The following is an 18,300-nucleotide window of genomic DNA, read 5'->3' on the forward strand; positions in this document are numbered from 1 at the left end:
CCCCCTACGCCATCCCAGTCCGCAGTGGCTCTCCCGCTCCCCCTCGGCCCGCCCCGGCAGCGGAGCCGGCCCCGCCTCGTCGCGGGCGGAGGAGGCGCAGGCGCGGCGGCCCCGGCCCTGCCCCGGCCCCGGCTGCGGCGGAGGCATCGCCAGCGGCGGCGGGGCGGCGGCGGCGGCGGGATGGCGGCGCCGCTGAGCGACGGGGACCGTCGGAAGCAGATCAGCGTGCGGGGCATCGCGGGGCTGGGGGACGTGGCCGAGGTGCGTAAGAGCTTCAATCGCCACCTCCACTTCACCCTCGTCAAGGACCGCAACGTCGCCACCCCCCGCGACTACTACTTCGCGCTGGCCCACACGGTGCGCGACCACCTGGTGGGCCGCTGGATCCGCACCCAGCAGCACTACTACGAGCGGGACCCCAAGGTGAGCCGCGGCGGGACGAGGGACTGGGGCTGGGCGGCTGTGCCTTCACCAAGGGTGTCTCCGGGTCTACCTGGCCGGTGTCGCTGCGGGTGTGACCCATGGGCGTTGTCCCTTGTGTGCACCTGGCTGTGGGGCCCCTTGCCGTGGCCGTGCCTCTCATGCATCCCACCATGATTTCTTCCCTGCGGGCATCATGACACCTGTATGGCTCACACACACCCTTGCTGTGGCCGTGCCCCTGTGGGCATTGCTGTGGCTGTGTGCCCATGAGCCTTGCCTCAGCTATGTCACTCACACACATCTTGCCAGGCCTGTGTCCCCACGGACATCACCCCAGCCATGTCCCTTGTGCAGTTCGCCGTGGCTGTGTCACCATAAGCTCTTGCAGTCCTGTTCCAATGAAGCTTGCTGCAGCATTGTTCCCCCTCAGACACTTTCGTAATTGTGTCCCCCTGCACCTGGTCACAGCCATGTCCCCTGTGGTCCCACTCTGAGCATGTTCTTGCATTGGCCTTGCTGCTGCTAGCTCCTCTGTACGCTCCACCACGGTCACATCCTGCACTCACACTGCCACAGTGGTGTCCCCCGTGAGCGTCATCACCTCCATGGCTCAGCACAGCTGTGTCCTGACTTCACTCCTGCAGAACATGCAGGCAGCTCAGCTTTGAGGCTGGAGAGGAGTTTCTTGCTGGTGAAAACCAGACAAGCTCCTCCCCACTTGCCAAGTCAGGACAGTGATGCTGGAGGTGTTGGGGGCTGCAAGATATAATTCAGCCCTAATCCTTTTGAATTAAGACCCAATCCAGCACTTGACTGGGGAGCCACAGAGAGCAGGTATGTACTGAGAAAGGCGCATACCTTCCCAGGGTGCAGGCAGCCACTTCCCTGAGTCAGCTCTTTCCCCAAGATTATGAAAATTGCCTTGACACAAGAAACAAAGTGCACTTTAACGACAGAATGGATGCAGATATTCGGGGAGCTACACTGTTGCATGGGACTCTCCCTTTTATCCTAACTCACACAAGTACGCCCTGATCTGTATTGCAACACCAACAGAAGGGATTGTACAGATCCTATAAAGGCTCAGAGGAGCCTGGACTGAGTTTGCTTACTTTTCTCCACACTTAGATTTTCACAAGAAATATGCCCCTGCAGGAGACTGAAAGGAGCAGAGCACTTATGTGCGATGATTTCAGTCTTTCTGATGAGCCCCAGGGAACTCCCAGCAGAGGTGGCAGAGTGGGTAATCCTGCTGCTTAGCGGGGAAAAGTCCACACTACAGTGGAAAGAGATTCAGGGGAAAGCACAATTTGAAGTCAGGTTATTGCTCTGTTAAAAATTCCAGTTTATTTATAAAAGTATCCTCAGTGATGAATCTGAGTGAGGGCAAAAGTTTGCACAGCCTGCTCCTCATCCCACAAACAGGCTTTCGTTAGCATTTGCGGCACAGACACGGCTCCTCTCAAACTTGGAAGGTCACTGCACAGTTGTGCCAGGAACCCTGCCACCTATGGGACAATTTACTTGTTCAACAGCGTGAAACGGGCGTGAAACTCAGTGAGGGGCGAGCAGGAGGACCCATGAGATGGGAGTGCTGGAAAATTGCTCGCAGGAAGGTGCTGGCCCTCAGCCCAGCCGGCCTGCATGGGGCAGGGGGCTTGCTCTGGCTTTTGGGAGACTGGATCAGCTTCAGCCTAGCATGGGAAAGCTTTAAAAGCCCAGCGTAAACATCACCTCAGCTGAGCCTGACAGTGTATAAATATATCATTCAGCATCCTAGATAATACTTGCCCTGAGTTAATTAGGGAAACACTTAACAGGCAGCGAGATTTTTCTATAGAAGGCCGTTGGCAGGGAAATGCGTGGTGGAGGCTTGGCCGGCGTCCCGCATGAAATTCTTCTGACAAACAACTCTGGTGCGTGGTGTTCAGCAGCAGGCGCCAAAAGCCAGTCTGGGAAGACATCCCTACTCTGGAAAATGCTTGGATCTGCTCTTGATTTTAAGCAGCTTTGGTGAAAGCAAAGTGCTGTGCTGTGTGTAAGCATCTCGCTTTGCCTCCTCAGCGCATTTACTACCTGTCCCTGGAGTTCTACATGGGTCGCACTCTGCAGAACACCATGGTGAACCTGGGCCTGCAGAATGCTTGTGACGAAGCCATTTACCAGGTAAAGTCTTGGGGGTAACCAGGGTCCCCCTGAGGCTAAACTTTTCCACACAGAGGGCTGAGTATCTATTTCTCAGGGCTTTGCCTGAGAATGTTGTGTTATTTGGACTATATAAAAAGAAGCTTGGCTCTCTCTTAGTGTTTTTCATTCCCAGAGAAGACAGCGGTGGGGGGGCTTGGGATGCCTTGGAGTTGGAGTACATTTTTTTTCAAACCACCATTTCCCTGTAGTGAATGGGAGAACCCAGAAGTGAATACTGAAAACAACACCTAGTATCCCAAAGGACATGGGAGTCACAGGCTGCAAAGAGCTTTCCATTAGTAGGAGAGATGATGTTTTATCACAGGAGATGTAGTCTAGTGGGAGAGACTGGGCCAGAAGAGGAGACTGGAGCAGCAAAACACCGAATTACGGTTCATACATTGGAGGTACACAGGCACAGCAGCAGTGCTGCCAAGTAGAAGTTAATTGGTGGGAAGGGAAAAAGGAAGGAAATGATTTGCTTGAAGTAAAATGTCCTCAGATGATTTCCATCTGGAAAAAAACTCAGCTGGGTATCACCAAGGCAATCACTAATGTGAGGCCATGGTTACTTACTTATATGGTTATTTGCAGACGTCTCTGCAACAGCGCCGTGACCTTTTTTGACAGAATGTGAGGTTTTTGGCTTTCTCACCCAAAGGCTTTATTTCTCCCAGCTTCCCCTCTGCCCTCCCTCTGCCCCACCAGATTGATCCATATTACACTTTCTAGCAGAAGTTGGGCACTCCACTGTCTCTCAAAATGAGGTACTACAGTTGCTGCTGAAACATCCTGGCAAGCACTTTCCCTGCCAAGAGATAGGAAGGGATTTCCAGGGAGGCACCTGTTTCCTCTCTGAGGTATCAATGCCTCAGAGGGCAGGCTGGTTTTCTTCAGGGAGCATCCTCTAAGTTCCTTTGCAAGACACTTTCCAAGTGCAGATTTGGCCCAACGTGCTAGTGGAGGCTTCTGTTGCTGTAGCCTCCAGCTTGTGGAGCTCATCATGGCCAGTGGCCAGGTTGGTTCAGAGGTCTTGTATCTAGCATGGCTCTGTCACTGAGAGAATTTGTCTCAGTTTTTATGTCCCCATCATCCTGTGCATGAGGCTTTCCCATCTGGTGGTTGCAGACGATTGAAGTGCTGGGAAAACAGTTTGGGGAGCAGCCGTGGTATTGGCTTGACACCCTGCTGTCCCCCCAGGCACCAGGGTGAGCTACTGCTGCCCTCTGAGAGTCTGCACCTCTGGACTCCTGGAGAATCCTTGCTCCTGGCAGGCTTAGCCTTCATCTGGCAGGGACCCCCAGGCCATAGAAAAAATGGCTCAAGAGATGCAGGCAACCACTTCCAGCCACAGACTGCAGCCAAGGAGCTCAGTGGCAGGCTGGGCAGGATGTGGGAAGCACAGAGAGTGATGGTGAATGCTGCAGTCACTGCTGCCACCCTGGCCATGCCCTTCCTCAAGGACTCAGTGGGCATGAGCAGAGGGATGACCTCCCCTGCCCAGGCAGGACTCAGGGGTACCTTGCACACTGGCTTGACCATTCTCCCCATACTGTCTCCAATGTCAAGTTTGGTCAAAGGACATCCTGACCTGAGGGGCTGCCAGGGGATGAGTGTTTTGTCTGAAGTCTCTAAGGAAGCCTTCTTCATGGGAAAGCGACATTTGGTGATAGACTTAATTGTTTTCCAATTAATTGGGCTGCCCAAGGACTAGGGGCTGGTGAGATGCTTTGTGGGGAGTGGTGGGGAGGGATACAGAGACCTTGTGGGTTTAATTTCCCTCAGTATGGGTGATTTTGGGATGTGTTTGCCCTCCTTAGAGAGCAGCTCAGGACATGGGGTTTGTTTGGTGACATGTTCTGCTGCGGTCTTCCCTAACAGCTGGGTTTGGACTTGGAGGAGCTGGAAGAAATTGAAGAAGATGCTGGTCTGGGAAATGGAGGCCTGGGCCGGCTGGCAGGTAATGCAGGGGGAGGGGAGCCCCCTCATGCAGAGTGTGTGGGGACCCAGGGTGGCGTGGCTGTCACACCCTCACCACTGGCATCTGCCCCACAGGCCTTCAGCAGTGTGGTACCCTCCTGCCTGCTCCTGGCTGGCCAGAAACATCCCCTCCCCAGTGAGAGCAGCCCGGAGCTGTCGGTGTGTGTTCCACAGTGCAGCAGGCAGGGCTGCGGCTGGAAGAGGCTGTCGGGAGCCTTTCTCCTCACCTCCCCGTGAAATCTCTCACTTCTCAGAGGCACTCAACAGCTCTCACACAGGCAGATTGTTGGCTGCTATTTTAGTCTGCCTGTCCAGTGGGACAGCTGGAGATGAGAGCTCCCCAGCGTGGAGTAAATGCTGGGGCTGATCTTTACCAGAACTGCCTGGATTGAGGGCTGGAAGGGTTTCCTTTGGAAGCAATAATAGTTAAGTAGCTAGTGGGGCAGCAGGTTGGGATCAGAAGCTCTGCTTTACTGGGCAGACAGGCTTAGAGCAGGGCAAGTTTAGAAGAGCTCTCACTGCAACAAGGCTGGATCGGGGGTTTTGGTGACCTGTCCTTGTCACCAACAATTTTGGAGGTTTGTGGTTGCTCAGCAGGACCTGAGTGACCACACAGAGTCCTGCTGCAGACTGTCTCCTTGTGTGCCTTCTGCACATGGGTTTCCTCTGAGTAGTAAACATTTCCAGCAGCACTGTTGTGGGAGCTCCTCATCTCCATGCACACAAGCAAGTGCAGCGAGTAAGGAGTGAGGTTCTTTGCAGTGTGCCTGTGCTCTGCTCCTACAGCCTGTTTCCTGGACTCTTACAGCCTGTTTCCTGGACTCCATGGCCACACTGGGGCTGGCAGCGTACGGTTACGGCATCCGCTATGAGTTTGGGATCTTCAACCAGAAGATTGTTGATGGCTGGCAGGTACTTGGCAAACTCAGGTCCCTATTTCTCCCTCTGTTTCATGCTGTGGACAAGGCCTGGACATGTAAAATGAACTGCAGTGCCTTGAGCTGCTCCTAAACTGGGCATTTGAGTCTGTCACTGGGCAAGATGATGTGGGAGTTGAGCCACAGGGCATGGCTGAGACCAGAGGTGTCCCTGCCTGGGTCTCCACAGTGCAGCTGCAACAACCCCAGAGTCCCATCCAGCTTGGCAGTGAGTCAGCAAGCAGTCAGACTAAGGATGAAGGTGTGCCTACGGACCTCAGGAAGGTGTCTGGCAAAGGATTTTGATCATGATGGAACATAGGCAAGTGCCTGGGGTGATAGCTGCTCTTGTGGCTTCCCTGGGTCAGTGGCAGACAGGGCTTAAACAGGGATTTTCCTGTAGCACTGGTGATCATATTATCTTCAAGTGAAAATAGGCTGAAAAACTGCCCCAGCCAGCAGTTTTCCTTAGTGTATGTCGGGAAATGGTTTCCAGCTGGAGACTTACCTTGCTTTGGAGGATAAAGTACCTTTTTCCTCTTAAAATACTTCTCAATAAGTCAGGGAGGATGGGAGGTTTGAAGGTTGTTTTTTCCTCCCTCTCTCCACAAAGAAGCTGCAATGCTAGGCCCCATAAATGGTGAAAACAGGGAGGGGAAAGCTTCCCCTGTATTTGACTTCGAGTTTCTTAAAAAAGAACAGGGGTGGTGGCATGCCGGGCTGTGGCCCTTCCCCCTGCCTTGCCCTTCCTTGTCCCACTATCTCCTCCTTCCTTTACTTCCCTCCCCCCACAGCAGAGAAATGCCTGGAGGTACAAAGCATCTCTGGATAATACCAGCCTAGGTGGCTCTGATGGATTCACTTTGCTCTCATTGCCACAGTTGTGAGCTGAGAGGAGAAACCCTGTCAGGCAGAGGACACAGCAGTTAACAAGACCCGGTATACAGGGTGTGGCTTGTGGCCAGGAAGAGCACCAGTGGGTCCCACATCCCACATATTCCGCAATATCCACAGTCAAACTGGATGTAAAGGCCTGGAGACAGACTGAGTGCAGTGGTCTGTGCAGTTTGGATGGCTTAAACCTGAACAGTGCTGCAAAGTCTGTAGAGGCTGATTTATTTATACCAGCTGGGATGCAGTCATCCAAGCTTTGGAAAGCCCAACTATCCTCTAGAGGCCTCTACATATCCATTTTTAAAGCCAGCTTGCTGAAGCTTTGCTTTTAAACTGGTCTCCCTTCGAAGAGCCACGTTCAGCCTTCACTTGGAGCCACAAGCCATTCCTTGAAGCCCGTGTGCATCTTGCAGGTGGAGGAGGCGGACGACTGGCTGCGCTACGGCAACCCCTGGGAGAAGGCCCGCCCCGAGTACATGCTCCCAGTGCACTTCTACGGCCGTGTGGAGCACACTCCCGACGGGGTGAAGTGGATCGACACCCAGGTACCACCATCTGTCTCCCTGCTGGGATGGGGAAGGTAGCCACCCTGGGCTACCTGAGGTGTTCAGGCTTTGCTTGTCTCCCAGACTGGCCAAACTCTCTCTGCTACCTAGTTAGGAAGGTGACTTGGTAGACTAGGGGATTTGAGGAAATGAAAATTTTTGTTGATTTGTTGCGGCAGGATTTGAGAAAAAAGGAGGATAGCAACTTCAGTTTGGTTGGGGCCTCCTTCTCTATTGATCTCCAGGGCGAAGCCCCAGTCTTGCATGGATTTATGTTGGAGGAGAAGTGTAGGCTCCTTCCACCCTGCTCCTGGCCACTGCTCACTCACACCCTGTGGATTTTCAGGTGGTTCTGGTGCTGCTGCTGTGCAGGGGCATGGAGCAATCCCATGGGTGTTTAACTCTTGTCATGAGAGCAGGTTCCTCTTTCCCAGAGCAGCCCGATGGGCTGGAGGTGTGGTTTCTAGTCTCCAGTCTGCGTGGAGGCCTTGTTTTGTGGCATCGTGGGGCACAAACACTCCTTCAGCCTCTCCCACGGTTGAGGAGGTAATGCTGTACTTCAGGAGCTCGTGCTTGTTCAGGGCACAGCCTGATGCATTGTAGGTGCATTCCCATCTCGCAGCTGATGAAGGCACAGGTTTATTAAAAATACTAAAGATGCTTCAGCCTCTCCTCTGTAATCTCTGCTCAGGATGGAGGAAGGAAGGACAATTAATTTCTCTGTGATTCAGGGAGATGACCTAGCCTTGTTTCCATAATGTTCATCAGGTCTCTCAGGCTGATGAACCAGCTCGGTTCCTCTGGGGAGCTCACGGTCACAGAGCCCGGCCATTCCCTTCAGCACCAAGAGCTGAAGCTCAGTTAGAGAGTCACCTGGGCCTCCTCAGAGGAGAAATACAGCATTTTATTTCTGGTTGTCAGAGGCTGTGCAGTGACCTAGGCCATTGCCAGGATAACAGTGCAGGGGTTCAGCACCACAGCCCCAGCACAGTGAACATCTTGGAGGCACCGTGCCAGAGCTCTCTGGCCCCCAAGTGCAGCAGGCATCCTCTTGGGGACCAAGTGCCATTGCATTTCATCATGCCTTTCTTCTGATCCTGCTGGTAGTCTGGGGTTTCAGGGATCCCAAACACTGCTTCCTACAAGGAGGTGAATTTTCAGATAGTGCTGCTAAGGGAACAAGTTGGAAAGGTTCAAAAAAGCCAAAGATGAAGTCTCCAAATATAGTATGGCTGAGTTCATGTGATGTGTGCCCCAGTCCCTGGGCAGGCTCCCTGCCTGCTTCCATGTTCGGAGCTGGTAACAGCAGCTTGGAGAGCCTGAGCTGATTCTCCCCAGAGGGGAGGTGTTGCTGATGCCAGCACAAAGAGGCTGTTCAGGACCAACATGCTCTGATTGATCTGCCCAGGTTTTCCCTGCTGTGTGAGCTGGGAGCTCCAGGGTTACTCCCTGTAGCCATGTGTGCACCCTCCTGAGGCTTAAGCATCATCTGCAAACTGCACAAAGAGTTTCACACTCATGTTCAGTTCAGGTGCTGGAGATCTCAGTGGATTTATCCAGGCAGATTCAACAAACCCTGAAAATAGGGTGAATGGCTCTGGAAATGGTGCTGCAGTGGTAGGGTTTGGTCCTGGCAGGTTGCAGAAGGCTAATGGGCAGGATTCAATCTGTGAAGTTAATCCCAGATGGAAACACAAAGGTCCAAGCTGCCCTGGCTCTACCCCAGCACAGACAGAATCACAGTGGGCAGCTGAGGGTGTTTTCAGTGCTCTGATAGGTACCCCAGTTACCGGAAGGTATAGGTGTAGGAAGGTCAGCAGGTGTCTTGCAACTCTCTCTTGCACATCACTGATGGGGTTGTAACTCCAATTGGTCAGTAAATCTCCAGACAGCTCTTGTTCCCCTATGAATGCTTTCCCAGTAAGTGGTGGAAGTGCCCATAACAGTTGGGGAGTCTGTGAAGCTCAGCAGGTGTCTTTTAGTGAGGTGAGTATTCCTTCCACAGACAGGACTTGTCTTTGTCCTCTGGATTCTCCCTGCAGAGGTTTCAGCCGCTCTCCCACCTCCTCTGAGGCCACTGTGCTGTAACCAGAGGGGAAAACTGTCCTTTTGCAGGTTGTCCTTGCCATGCCTTACGACACCCCAGTGCCTGGATACAAGAACAACACTGTGAACACCATGAGACTCTGGTCTGCCAAGGCACCCAACGACTTCAACCTCCAGGAATGTAAGTGTTGTCCCTCCACTGCCTCTCTTCTGGCCAGTCTGGGGGACAGTTGTCCCTTTGTGCATGGCACCTGGCACAGCACTTCACATCTGGCCTGCTTTGTCTTTATCTCATAGCTAGCTCCAAAACACAGCACTGTGTGCACATCCATGGATCACACTACCCCACAACTGCTTCCAGAGCCCTTATACACCAGAACACCCACCCATTCTCCTTCTGTTCCCATCACACTTGTCATGCTCTCACAACCTACCCCATGCCTTCCCCCAGTGACAGACCACCTGCCACTGGATTCCCTACGTCACCAAATGAGCTGCAGACTTTCCAGGGAGGGTCATTTCTGTGCAGCACCATCCTTTAGTGCTGAAGCAGAACAGCAGCACAGCCCATCATACTGTTGGTTTGCTTTAGGTGCATCTTGCAGCCTCTAATTGTAGTGCTGAAGAGCAGATACAGGGCAACTAACACACCAAATGTCAGTGCTAGGCTGTCACAGAAGGGGAGGGCTTTAGATTGGATAGATTTGATTTATTCTTCCATACTGGCAAGAGATGTGTGTGTCCAAGCAGCCTTGCCAGGAGAACTTGTGTGGGACATGGGGTGATGGCCCTTGAGTCTACTCAGTTCTTGACTGGCAGTTGTGAGCTAGGTTTTGATGAGCCTTTTGAACCTTTCAGCAGTTGAGTGTGATTATGGTGTTTGTGCTTCTCTGCCCAGACCCATTTCTCCTCCATTCTCAGGCAAGATGGCTGCTCACTCGCTTCCTTGTTTTGCCTTGTCTGGCTGCTGTCTGCCTTCAGTTTTTGCCTGTCCTTCCCAATATGTGTGTCTTGTGAAGCACATGGAGATCTGCCTTTCTCTTATCCCATCTCCTCCTGTCACTCCAGTGCTCTCCACACATGTACATTCCCATCCTGTTCCATTATTACCAAACTGAATATTCCTGTTACAAAATCTCTCTGCAAGAGAAGAGGTAAAAGTGTGGTGTCAGGGACCTGCCTGAATCTCTACAGCTGCTGCAGTACTGTGTGTATTTCTCTCTCTGCAGTCAATATGGGTGACTACATCGAGGCAGTGTTGGACAGAAACCTGGCAGAAAACATATCCAGAGTCCTGTACCCAAATGATAACGTGAGTGACTCTCTTGCCTCTCTTCCCTGTTGCTCAGAATCATCCTTCCTGCAGTTGTATCTCCTTGTTTGCAAGCACTGGAAGGTCATGGCTGTCTGATGTTTATTGTTCTAGTTTAATACAACAGGTTGTCCCTATAATTCCCAGTGAACAGGTATGGCTTTGCTGGTTCCAGAGGGTCTTTGCTGACTGATGGCAGCTAAGAGTCTGGCCCATATGATGTAGCTGCTCTGTTCCCTGCTCCTTCAATTTGAAGGCAGTTGTCAGTTTACACAGTGGAGTCTCATTTCCATCCCCAATTCAAGGGATTTCTCACTGCAGGGGCTGTCCCAGGCCAGTCACTCACTGGGCACTGCTTCCAGAGGGGACGAGCCCTCCTTTCTAGTCATGGATTGGCATCTGGGCTGGAAAAGCTAATCCCCTGCACTTTACCCCACACCCTATTGCTCCTGCTGGTGTTTTAAAATAGACCAACATGAAGCATGGTGTGGGAGGCAGCTGGTGTGTCCAGAGACACTCTGGCTATTGCAGAAAACCCAAAATCCTTTGTCCAAAAACCCTGCAAAGGATTTTGCCGCAAGGGAGGGAGCTGTGCTGGCTCTGCAGGAGCAGCACGGATGTGGCAGGCTCTGTTGCTCTGGAAGCAGCTGTTTGGGATGCCATGCCCCTTGTGAGTCCCTGCAGCTGCTGTCCCCATCAGAGACACGTGAGAAACATGCACATTTGCCCTGGTGAGGAGCCTCACAGCAGCCAGACAAGGCAAAACTTGTGAGGCCTGTTGGGAAGCCCCTCAGGGTGGAGAGGAGCATCTCCAGGGCTTTGGCTGCCAGGTGGGGATGGCAGCTGCAGCTCTGATGGATGTGGTGCCCCCATGTGCAGTTCTTTGAAGGCAAGGAGCTGAGGCTGAAGCAGGAGTACTTCGTGGTGGCTGCCACCCTCCAGGACATCATCCGCCGCTTCAAGTCCTCCAAATTCGGCTGCCGAGACCCTGTGAGAACATGCTTTGAAACCTTCCCAGACAAGGTGAGTCCATGGGCAGAGAGTCCAGGGACACTTCAGCCAGACCTGCTTCTCATGAGGGAGAGCAGGACGCTCAGGATGAAGTGGGGGCATTTTTACAAACACCCTGGCAATTTGGGCTGTAAACCAGATGATCTCCAGGCCTATTTTCCCAGGGAAAAATTTGTAATTTGGAGCAAAACTTTAAAAGTTTGCATAGGTCCATTACTGAGAGCTCTGTCTGTTTCTGGTTTGTGAGTCATGAGAGGAACCTTGGGGCTGATGCTTACCCTAGCCCTGAGCATGCGGGACACTGTCAGAGTCGTGTCACTGCCAGAACTGAGACCATCAAGTCTGTGTTGCAGGTGGCTATTCAGCTGAACGACACCCACCCTGCCCTGTCCATACCAGAGCTCATGCGGATCCTGGTGGATGTGGAGAAAGTGGACTGGGACAAGGTGAGCAGAGCAGGGAGGTCCTTGCTGAACCTTGCAGGGGAAGGAGCTGTGGGATTTCCTTTTCCCTCCTGGCCTGGGTGCACGTGCATTAACCTGCTGTCTGTAATGCAGGCCTGGGAGATCACAAAAAGGACCTGTGCCTACACCAACCACACCGTGCTGCCTGAAGCCCTGGAGCGCTGGCCGGTCTCCATGTTTGAGAAGCTGCTGCCGCGGCACCTGGAGATCATTTACGCCCTCAACCAAATGCACCTCGATGTAAGGGACGGGTCCCAGGCTGTGGGAACTCCGGGGGTCTTGGGGTGACCACCTTTAGGGTGGGAGTGCTCCTAGGTCCTGTGGCTGTGTCGCTCATGTCCCTCTCCCTGCCTGCAGCGCGTGGCAGCTCTGTACCCGGGGGACATCGACCGTCTGCGGAGGATGTCAGTGATCGAGGAGGGCGACTGCAAGCGGATCAACATGGCTCATCTCTGCGTCATTGGCTCCCACGCCGTCAACGGCGTAGCCCGCATCCACTCTGACATCGTGAAGAACTCGGTGTGAGTTGGGACACACCCAGGGCAGGCACTCTCTCTGCTCACTGGGCTTTGCCTGCCAGCTGGGGAGGGTTAGCTGGGGAAGCTGGGTGTTTAGATCTGCTTGGTTGCCTTTCTGGAGAGACTCTCTCCCTTTGGAGCTGGTGAAACTCTTGGCAGTACAGCTGAGGAAGGGGGTGAGAGGCAGCAGAGAGTTCACAGCTGTTATAGGGTGATTGACAGAGCCTGCCCTGAGTAAGGGGCACACACTGCTGGGGCCCTGCTGAAGCTCTGGGTGGTGGTGGGTGGCTCAGAGCTCCCTGGTGTTCCAGGTTCAAGGATTTCTATGAGCTGGAGCCAGAAAAGTTTCAGAACAAGACCAATGGGATCACGCCGAGACGCTGGCTCCTGCTGTGCAACCCAGGACTGGCTGACGTTATTGCTGAGGTGAGTGGGGAGCATGTGAAGTGAGGGGCTGAGTGTGATACCTTTGGTCACCTCTTCTTGTGGTCTGACACCTGGCAGCTGTGTGGGGCCAGCCTGGGAGGACCATGCCTGTGGTACTTGTAGGTGTGAGATTGGCTGGGCTTTAAAGTTGATGAAGAAGAATTGGCCAAAAATAGCTGCAGAAATCTAGATCTGGTTCCTGCCCTCATGGGGGCTGCACACAGTCAGGCACAACCATAGGCTGTCTGGACAAGTGTGCAGCTTCATAGGCACAAAGGAGCTCCCATGGAGTCCCAGCCCCAGTTCTGTCCCTTCTGTTTCCCAGGCCCTTTAGCACAGGTTTTTGCATCACACTGGGACATGCCATGGCTGAATATCATCCTGCAATTAATTGTATCTCTATGTCCTGCCCATCAGTTTCTCCAGCTGCCAGGAGGCCTTGGCACATGTGCACACATCCTCCCTCTTCCTGCTAAAACTCCTTGAGAGAGGCAGGCTTGTCCAAGGTTTTGCAAGTGCCGTGTTTCCATTGGGCTTCTTTATGACACAGAGAAGTAACCCCACCATGAGAAACTGTGCCCCTTTTCCTGGCCACACTGCCTCTTCCAGTTCCCAACAGGACTGTGGCACCTCTGTTGGGGAAGGGCAGTTGTGAAGCGTCTCATGACATTCCTCTCCTGGTTTGTTCTCTTAGAAAATCGGGGAAGGCTTTGTCACAGATCTGAGCCAGCTGAAGAAGCTACTGGATTTCATCGATAATGAGACTTTTATCAGGGATGTGGCAAAAGTCAAGCAGGTAACATGCACTGGAGGTGGCCTGGGGGAAGAAGGCTAAAAGCACCATGCTCCCAGGAATATCCCAGCAGCAAAGGCTCACTTCTGATGCAAGCCCTGGGAACCTATGCCTATTCCTCATATTTTTCTGCCAGGAGAACAAGCTGAAGTTTGCAGCCTACTTGGAGGAGCAGTACAAGGTGAAGATCAACCCTATGTCCATGTTTGATGTCCAGGTGAAGCGAATCCATGAGTACAAGCGGCAATTGCTGAACTGCCTGCATGCCATCACCCTCTACAACCGTAAGTCCTGCCTGGGCTCATAGGCAAGGGGTGTCCCCCAGCCTCTCACTGCCAGGGCTTCTCTCCAGGAGGGAAGACAGATTGTCTGAAGGGTCATACAAAGCTCTGGGGAAAAGCTCACAGCCCACATCTCCGGCCCAGGTAACCTCCACACCTGTTCTGCGGGTGTCAAGACTGACCTGGTGCAAGTTACGACCCCATTTCCCAGTGTATACTTGGGGCCCCTGCCCACTCCCAAAGGGAGGCGAAGTCACTGGAGTTCTGCGTTGTTCTGGCTTCAGTAGTTCTCCAAGGATCTGAATCCCCAAGGATTCTGTGGCCATTTTTTGCCCACCACAGCTCCAGCAGATGTCTGGGTTGGGCTTCGGGGTCCTTCAAGGTTGACAGGTCCTTGTGACATGGGCTGAGATCCCAGCCCGCCTCTGATCCATGCAGTAAAACTCTGCCCAGTTTATCTTCAGTTCTTTTTTTTCTTTTTAAGATCAAATTTGAGCTTTCAAATTTGAAAAAATTTTGAAGAAAGATCCCTGCTCTTTCAGGCATCAGATGTAATCCATCCAAGTCCTTTGTGCCCAGGACCATTATGATCGGAGGAAAGGTAACCTGCATTCCAGACTGTGCATGCGTGGCTCAGGGGGTGGGTGGGGAAGGTTCCTGTCCCCTTTCTGTGGCTTTGCTGGGCCTGCTGTAGATTAGCCACCCAACAGGGAACACCTCCATGGACTAACTGGACTGAGCAAGGCTCCATCACTATTGCCCTGTGGCTCAGGACTTCTTGTCCCAACAGGGTTTTTTTCCTAATTCATGGCTGGGAGAATTAGGATTGTTCAGGCTCTGGGGAGTCTTTATTGTAGTCTTTCAGTACTTGGAGTGGGCCTTTTAAGAAAGATGGGGACAAATGTTCTAACAGGACCTGCTGTGATAGAACAAGGGATAGGGGTTTTAAATTGAAGAAGGGTTGATGTAGATTAGATCTAAGGTGGAAATGTTTTCAATAAGTGTGGTGAGCCACTGGAACAGGTTCCCCAGAAGTGAAAGATGCTCCATCACTGGAAACATTTAACATAGGTTGGATGGGGCTCTCAGCAACCTGGTCTAGTTGAAGATGTCCCTGCTTATTGCAAGGGGGTTGGACTCGATGTCCTTTAAAGGTCCTTTCCAAGCCAAACCATGCTGTGATTCTATGTGAACGGCAGAGGTGAGGCCCAGACTCACTGCACTGAGGACCCCACACTGGCATCTCTCACGCTCTCCCTTCCTTAAAAGCCTTCCCCATTTCTGGGCTGCTCTTCTTCAGGCGGCCCCTGGCTACCACATGGCCAAGATGATCATCAAACTCATCACATCCATTGGTGAGGTCATCAACAACGACCCCTATGTGGGGGACAAGCTCAAGGTCATCTTCCTGGAGAACTACCGGGTATCCTTGGCTGAGAAGGGTATGTCTGGTCTTCTGTAAGCACATGTCAGAAGTTGGGTATGTCCCAGCTGAGCCCAGGAATGGGCTGGCCTGAGAGGCAGTTGTGGCAGGACACCTGGCTGTCCCCTAGGAAGAGCCTGAGGGCTCCACACAGGGCAGGAAGCCAGCTTCATGCAGGTGTGGCAGCAGCTGCATGGGGTCATGGGAAAGCTGAGCCTGGCTCTGGCCCCAAAGTTGTGCTGTTTGGGCTGAGGGCGAGGTCAGAAGGGCCACTGGCAAATGCCCAGGTTTGTATTGCTGTCCTGGTTGTGGGGAGCTGCAATGTGTCAAGGATTAACTCCCACCTCTCTTGCACTTGGCAGTGATCCCAGCAGCGGATCTCTCCCAGCAGATCTCCACAGCTGGCACAGAGGCCTCAGGTACTGGCAACATGAAGTTCATGGTGAACGGGGCCCTCACCATTGGTACCATGGATGGGGCCAACGTGGAGATGGCTGAGGAGGCAGGCGAAGAAAACCTCTTCATATTTGGCATGCGGGTGGAAGACGTGGAGGCCCTGGATCAGAAAGGGTTGGTGCACGCCAGGGCTCATCTGATGGGGATACAGGGCTCAGCTCTGGTGGGGAGAGCCATGTTCACTGGGAGGGACACCTTCCTCTCTGGGCCGCTCTAGAGCAGGAAAAAGCAGGCTGGAGGCAGCCTTTGCCTTGGGCTGCAAGGATGCAGCTCGTCCAGAGCACAGTGGCTGTGAGTGGGACATGGCACAAAGTGTATCAGACACCTGGTCTGAGCCATGAGCAGGGTGCTCTGATGGACACAGCCCTGGAGCAAGGCCCCTCACTCAGGAGCTGTACCACATCCTTGCCTGCCCTCCCTGCCCCAGGCACGTGGGGGCCCCAGGAAGAGCAGCAGTGCCAGAGCTGTCTCTGCTGGGCGCAGGTACAACGCTCGGGAGTACTACGAGAGCCTGCCCGAGCTGCGCCAGGCCATCGACCAGATCAGCAGTGGCTTCTTTTCCCCTCGAGACCCCGGCTGCTTCAGGGACGTGGTGAACATGCTCATGTACCACGACAGGTGAGTTCTGGGAAGCATCCCTGCTCAGTGGGAGCCCTGCCTGCTCAGGGGAAGATGTCTGTCCTGCCCTGAAGGCAAATCCCAGCCGGACTCTGCTTTGGGTTTCAGGTTTAAGGTGTTTGCAGACTATGAGGCGTACATTAAGTGCCAAGGCCAAGTGGACCAGCTGTTCATGGTAAGACATGGCCACTGCTGAGTGGGAAGGATGGGGTCTTTGGCCATGGCAGTGCAGTGGGAAGACTGGGGGTAAGTGGGACGTGTGCTCCAGTGGCGCCCTTCTTATAGACACCACAGTGTGCAGGCACCCTGGGGCAGGGCGAGGCAGGTTTGGCTGCTCCAGCAGCCCCACACCATGGTGTTTTAAACCAGCCAGTGCCCTGCAAGGCTGCAAGCCAGGACAGAGCTGGGTGAGCAACTGAGTGCTGACATTGCCTCTCCTCTTCCCAGGATCCCCGCGAGTGGACAAGGAAAGTCATCAGGAACATTGCGTGCTCGGGCAAGTTTTCCAGTGACAGAACCATCACGGAGTATGCCCGTGAGATCTGGGGGGTGGAGCCTTCTGCCACAGCAATCCCCCCACCCAACATCCCCCGAAATTGATGCAAGCACCAAGGGATGGAAGGAGGGATACGCTCCCAGTGCAGGAGGCCTCAGCTGCATTTCACCACCAGTCTCATGGTCTCAGCTCTGCAGAACCAAGGCCTTTCCCTCAGAGGGTAGAAGAATGCTCTGAGGAGGAGCCCTGACTGAGGAACAAGAGCTGGGGGGCAGGAGAAAGGACCTTGTGTTTGCAGCTACCTAGCTTGCATGTGCTGCATAGTGCTTCTAGTGAGATGACCATGGATAAGTCTTCCACGGCTGTGCTCCATGCTTAACAAGGGCTTTCCAAGTAAACCCCTCCCCTCTGTGTGCAAGGGCCTGGCCTCCTTGACCCTGCCCCACAAGTAGGATCAGCTAACACAGAGCATGTCTTGCATTCTCCTCCAGGGGTCTGGCAGGCCCAAAGCTGGGGGAGGGAGAGGCCACTCCCTGACCATCCCCTTCCCCAGTATCACCTAAAGAAGGGGGGTTGGCTGTGAAAGCAGCAGGCCCCAGGGCAGGCACCAATGTCAAACACTGTGCCACAAGCAGGAGAGCCTGGGATCAGCCACTTCCTTGCCACAGAGCTTACTGTAGCCTCCTACCACACCTTTTTCCTAACTCAAGGCCCAGTAACCAAGCCACTCCAGGGATTTTTAGCCTCCAGGTCTGCACAGGGATGGCTGTACCTGCCACTGCCAGGTGGGGTGGCTGAGCCTGCTGGCTCCTGACTCCGCAGGTGCAGCTGTGTGCTGGCTGCTACCCAGGGGGTGAACATGGATCACATCCCTGGCATTCCTCCGTAGCAGGGTCATGCTGCTCCACATGTCCCTCCCAGTGCTGGGGTCACCGTTTAACACCCATAGTGCTGTGTAGTGCACCAGTACTGCCCTGTTTGACACCAACTCATTAAAACAACCCAAACACCTGCTGGATTGACTTTGGACTGACTTGTGACTACTCCACGCCTCGGGGTTCAGGTTGCAGCAAGTTCAGGCCATGATGCCTGAATCGCTGCTGTCCTTCCCCAGCTGTGGCTTCGTGGTCCCCTGCAGCTGGCAGGGTGCTGGCACCACCATGGGGGGTAACATGCCCATGTCAGGCTGACTCTGTGCACTGGGGTGGGGGTTAGTGCTGGGTTTGCCCTGCCAATGGCACCCAGGGCCTCCTGAACTAAAAATCACACAGGCAGCTCCCGTCTCCCCCCTCCCAGGGGAGGAGCAGAGCCTCAGCTGCAGCCACAGCACAGGCACAGACCCTCTGGGCTCCAGGAGAGTCGATCCCCTAGAACTGGCAGTAGCCACCAAGATTTGCCCAGTCCCAGCTGCAAGCTCACCAGCTCACCTCCCACACACCACCATACTGCAGCCCTGCCCCACACGCAGCTCAGTGTGGGGAAAATGTCCCAAAAACTGCCAGGTAAGACT

The 18,300-nt window shown here is 53.7% G+C and overlaps 1 protein-coding gene across 1 annotated transcript; it reads left to right on the forward strand.

Annotated features, from left to right (window-relative positions):
* Positions 1-110: 110 nt before the first annotated feature.
* PYGB (glycogen phosphorylase B) lies at positions 111-17,812 on the forward strand. Its single transcript, XM_069009206.1, has 20 exons — positions 111-423; positions 2,488-2,589; positions 4,492-4,570; positions 5,399-5,502; positions 6,815-6,946; positions 9,062-9,173; positions 10,222-10,304; positions 11,184-11,327; positions 11,669-11,761; positions 11,873-12,019; positions 12,137-12,300; positions 12,609-12,723; positions 13,418-13,519; positions 13,653-13,800; positions 14,340-14,398; positions 15,098-15,239; positions 15,583-15,790; positions 16,160-16,294; positions 16,403-16,469; positions 16,742-17,812. The coding sequence occupies exons 1-20, from the start codon at positions 181-183 to the stop codon at positions 16,892-16,894; spliced, it is 2,532 nt and encodes an 843-aa protein (XP_068865307.1). The 5' UTR covers positions 111-180; the 3' UTR covers positions 16,895-17,812.
* Positions 17,813-18,300: the final 488 nt, after the last annotated feature.

The sequence above is a fragment of the Aphelocoma coerulescens genome, chromosome 3 (assembly GCF_041296385.1).
Source record: "Aphelocoma coerulescens isolate FSJ_1873_10779 chromosome 3, UR_Acoe_1.0, whole genome shotgun sequence".
NCBI lineage: Eukaryota > Metazoa > Chordata > Aves > Passeriformes > Corvidae > Aphelocoma > Aphelocoma coerulescens.

Excerpts from the sequence above, each read along its gene's own strand:
- PYGB (XM_069009206.1), top strand. The coding sequence starts at position 181 with ATGGCGGCGCCGCTGAGCGACGGGGACCGTCGGAAGCAGATCAGCGTG. Across the intron at positions 10,305-11,183 it reads TCCTGTACCCAAATGATAAC|TTCTTTGAAGGCAAGGAGCT; the intron begins GTGAGTGACTCT and ends CCCCATGTGCAG. Across the intron at positions 14,399-15,097 it reads CCATTATGATCGGAGGAAAG|GCGGCCCCTGGCTACCACAT; the intron begins GTAACCTGCATT and ends GCTCTTCTTCAG.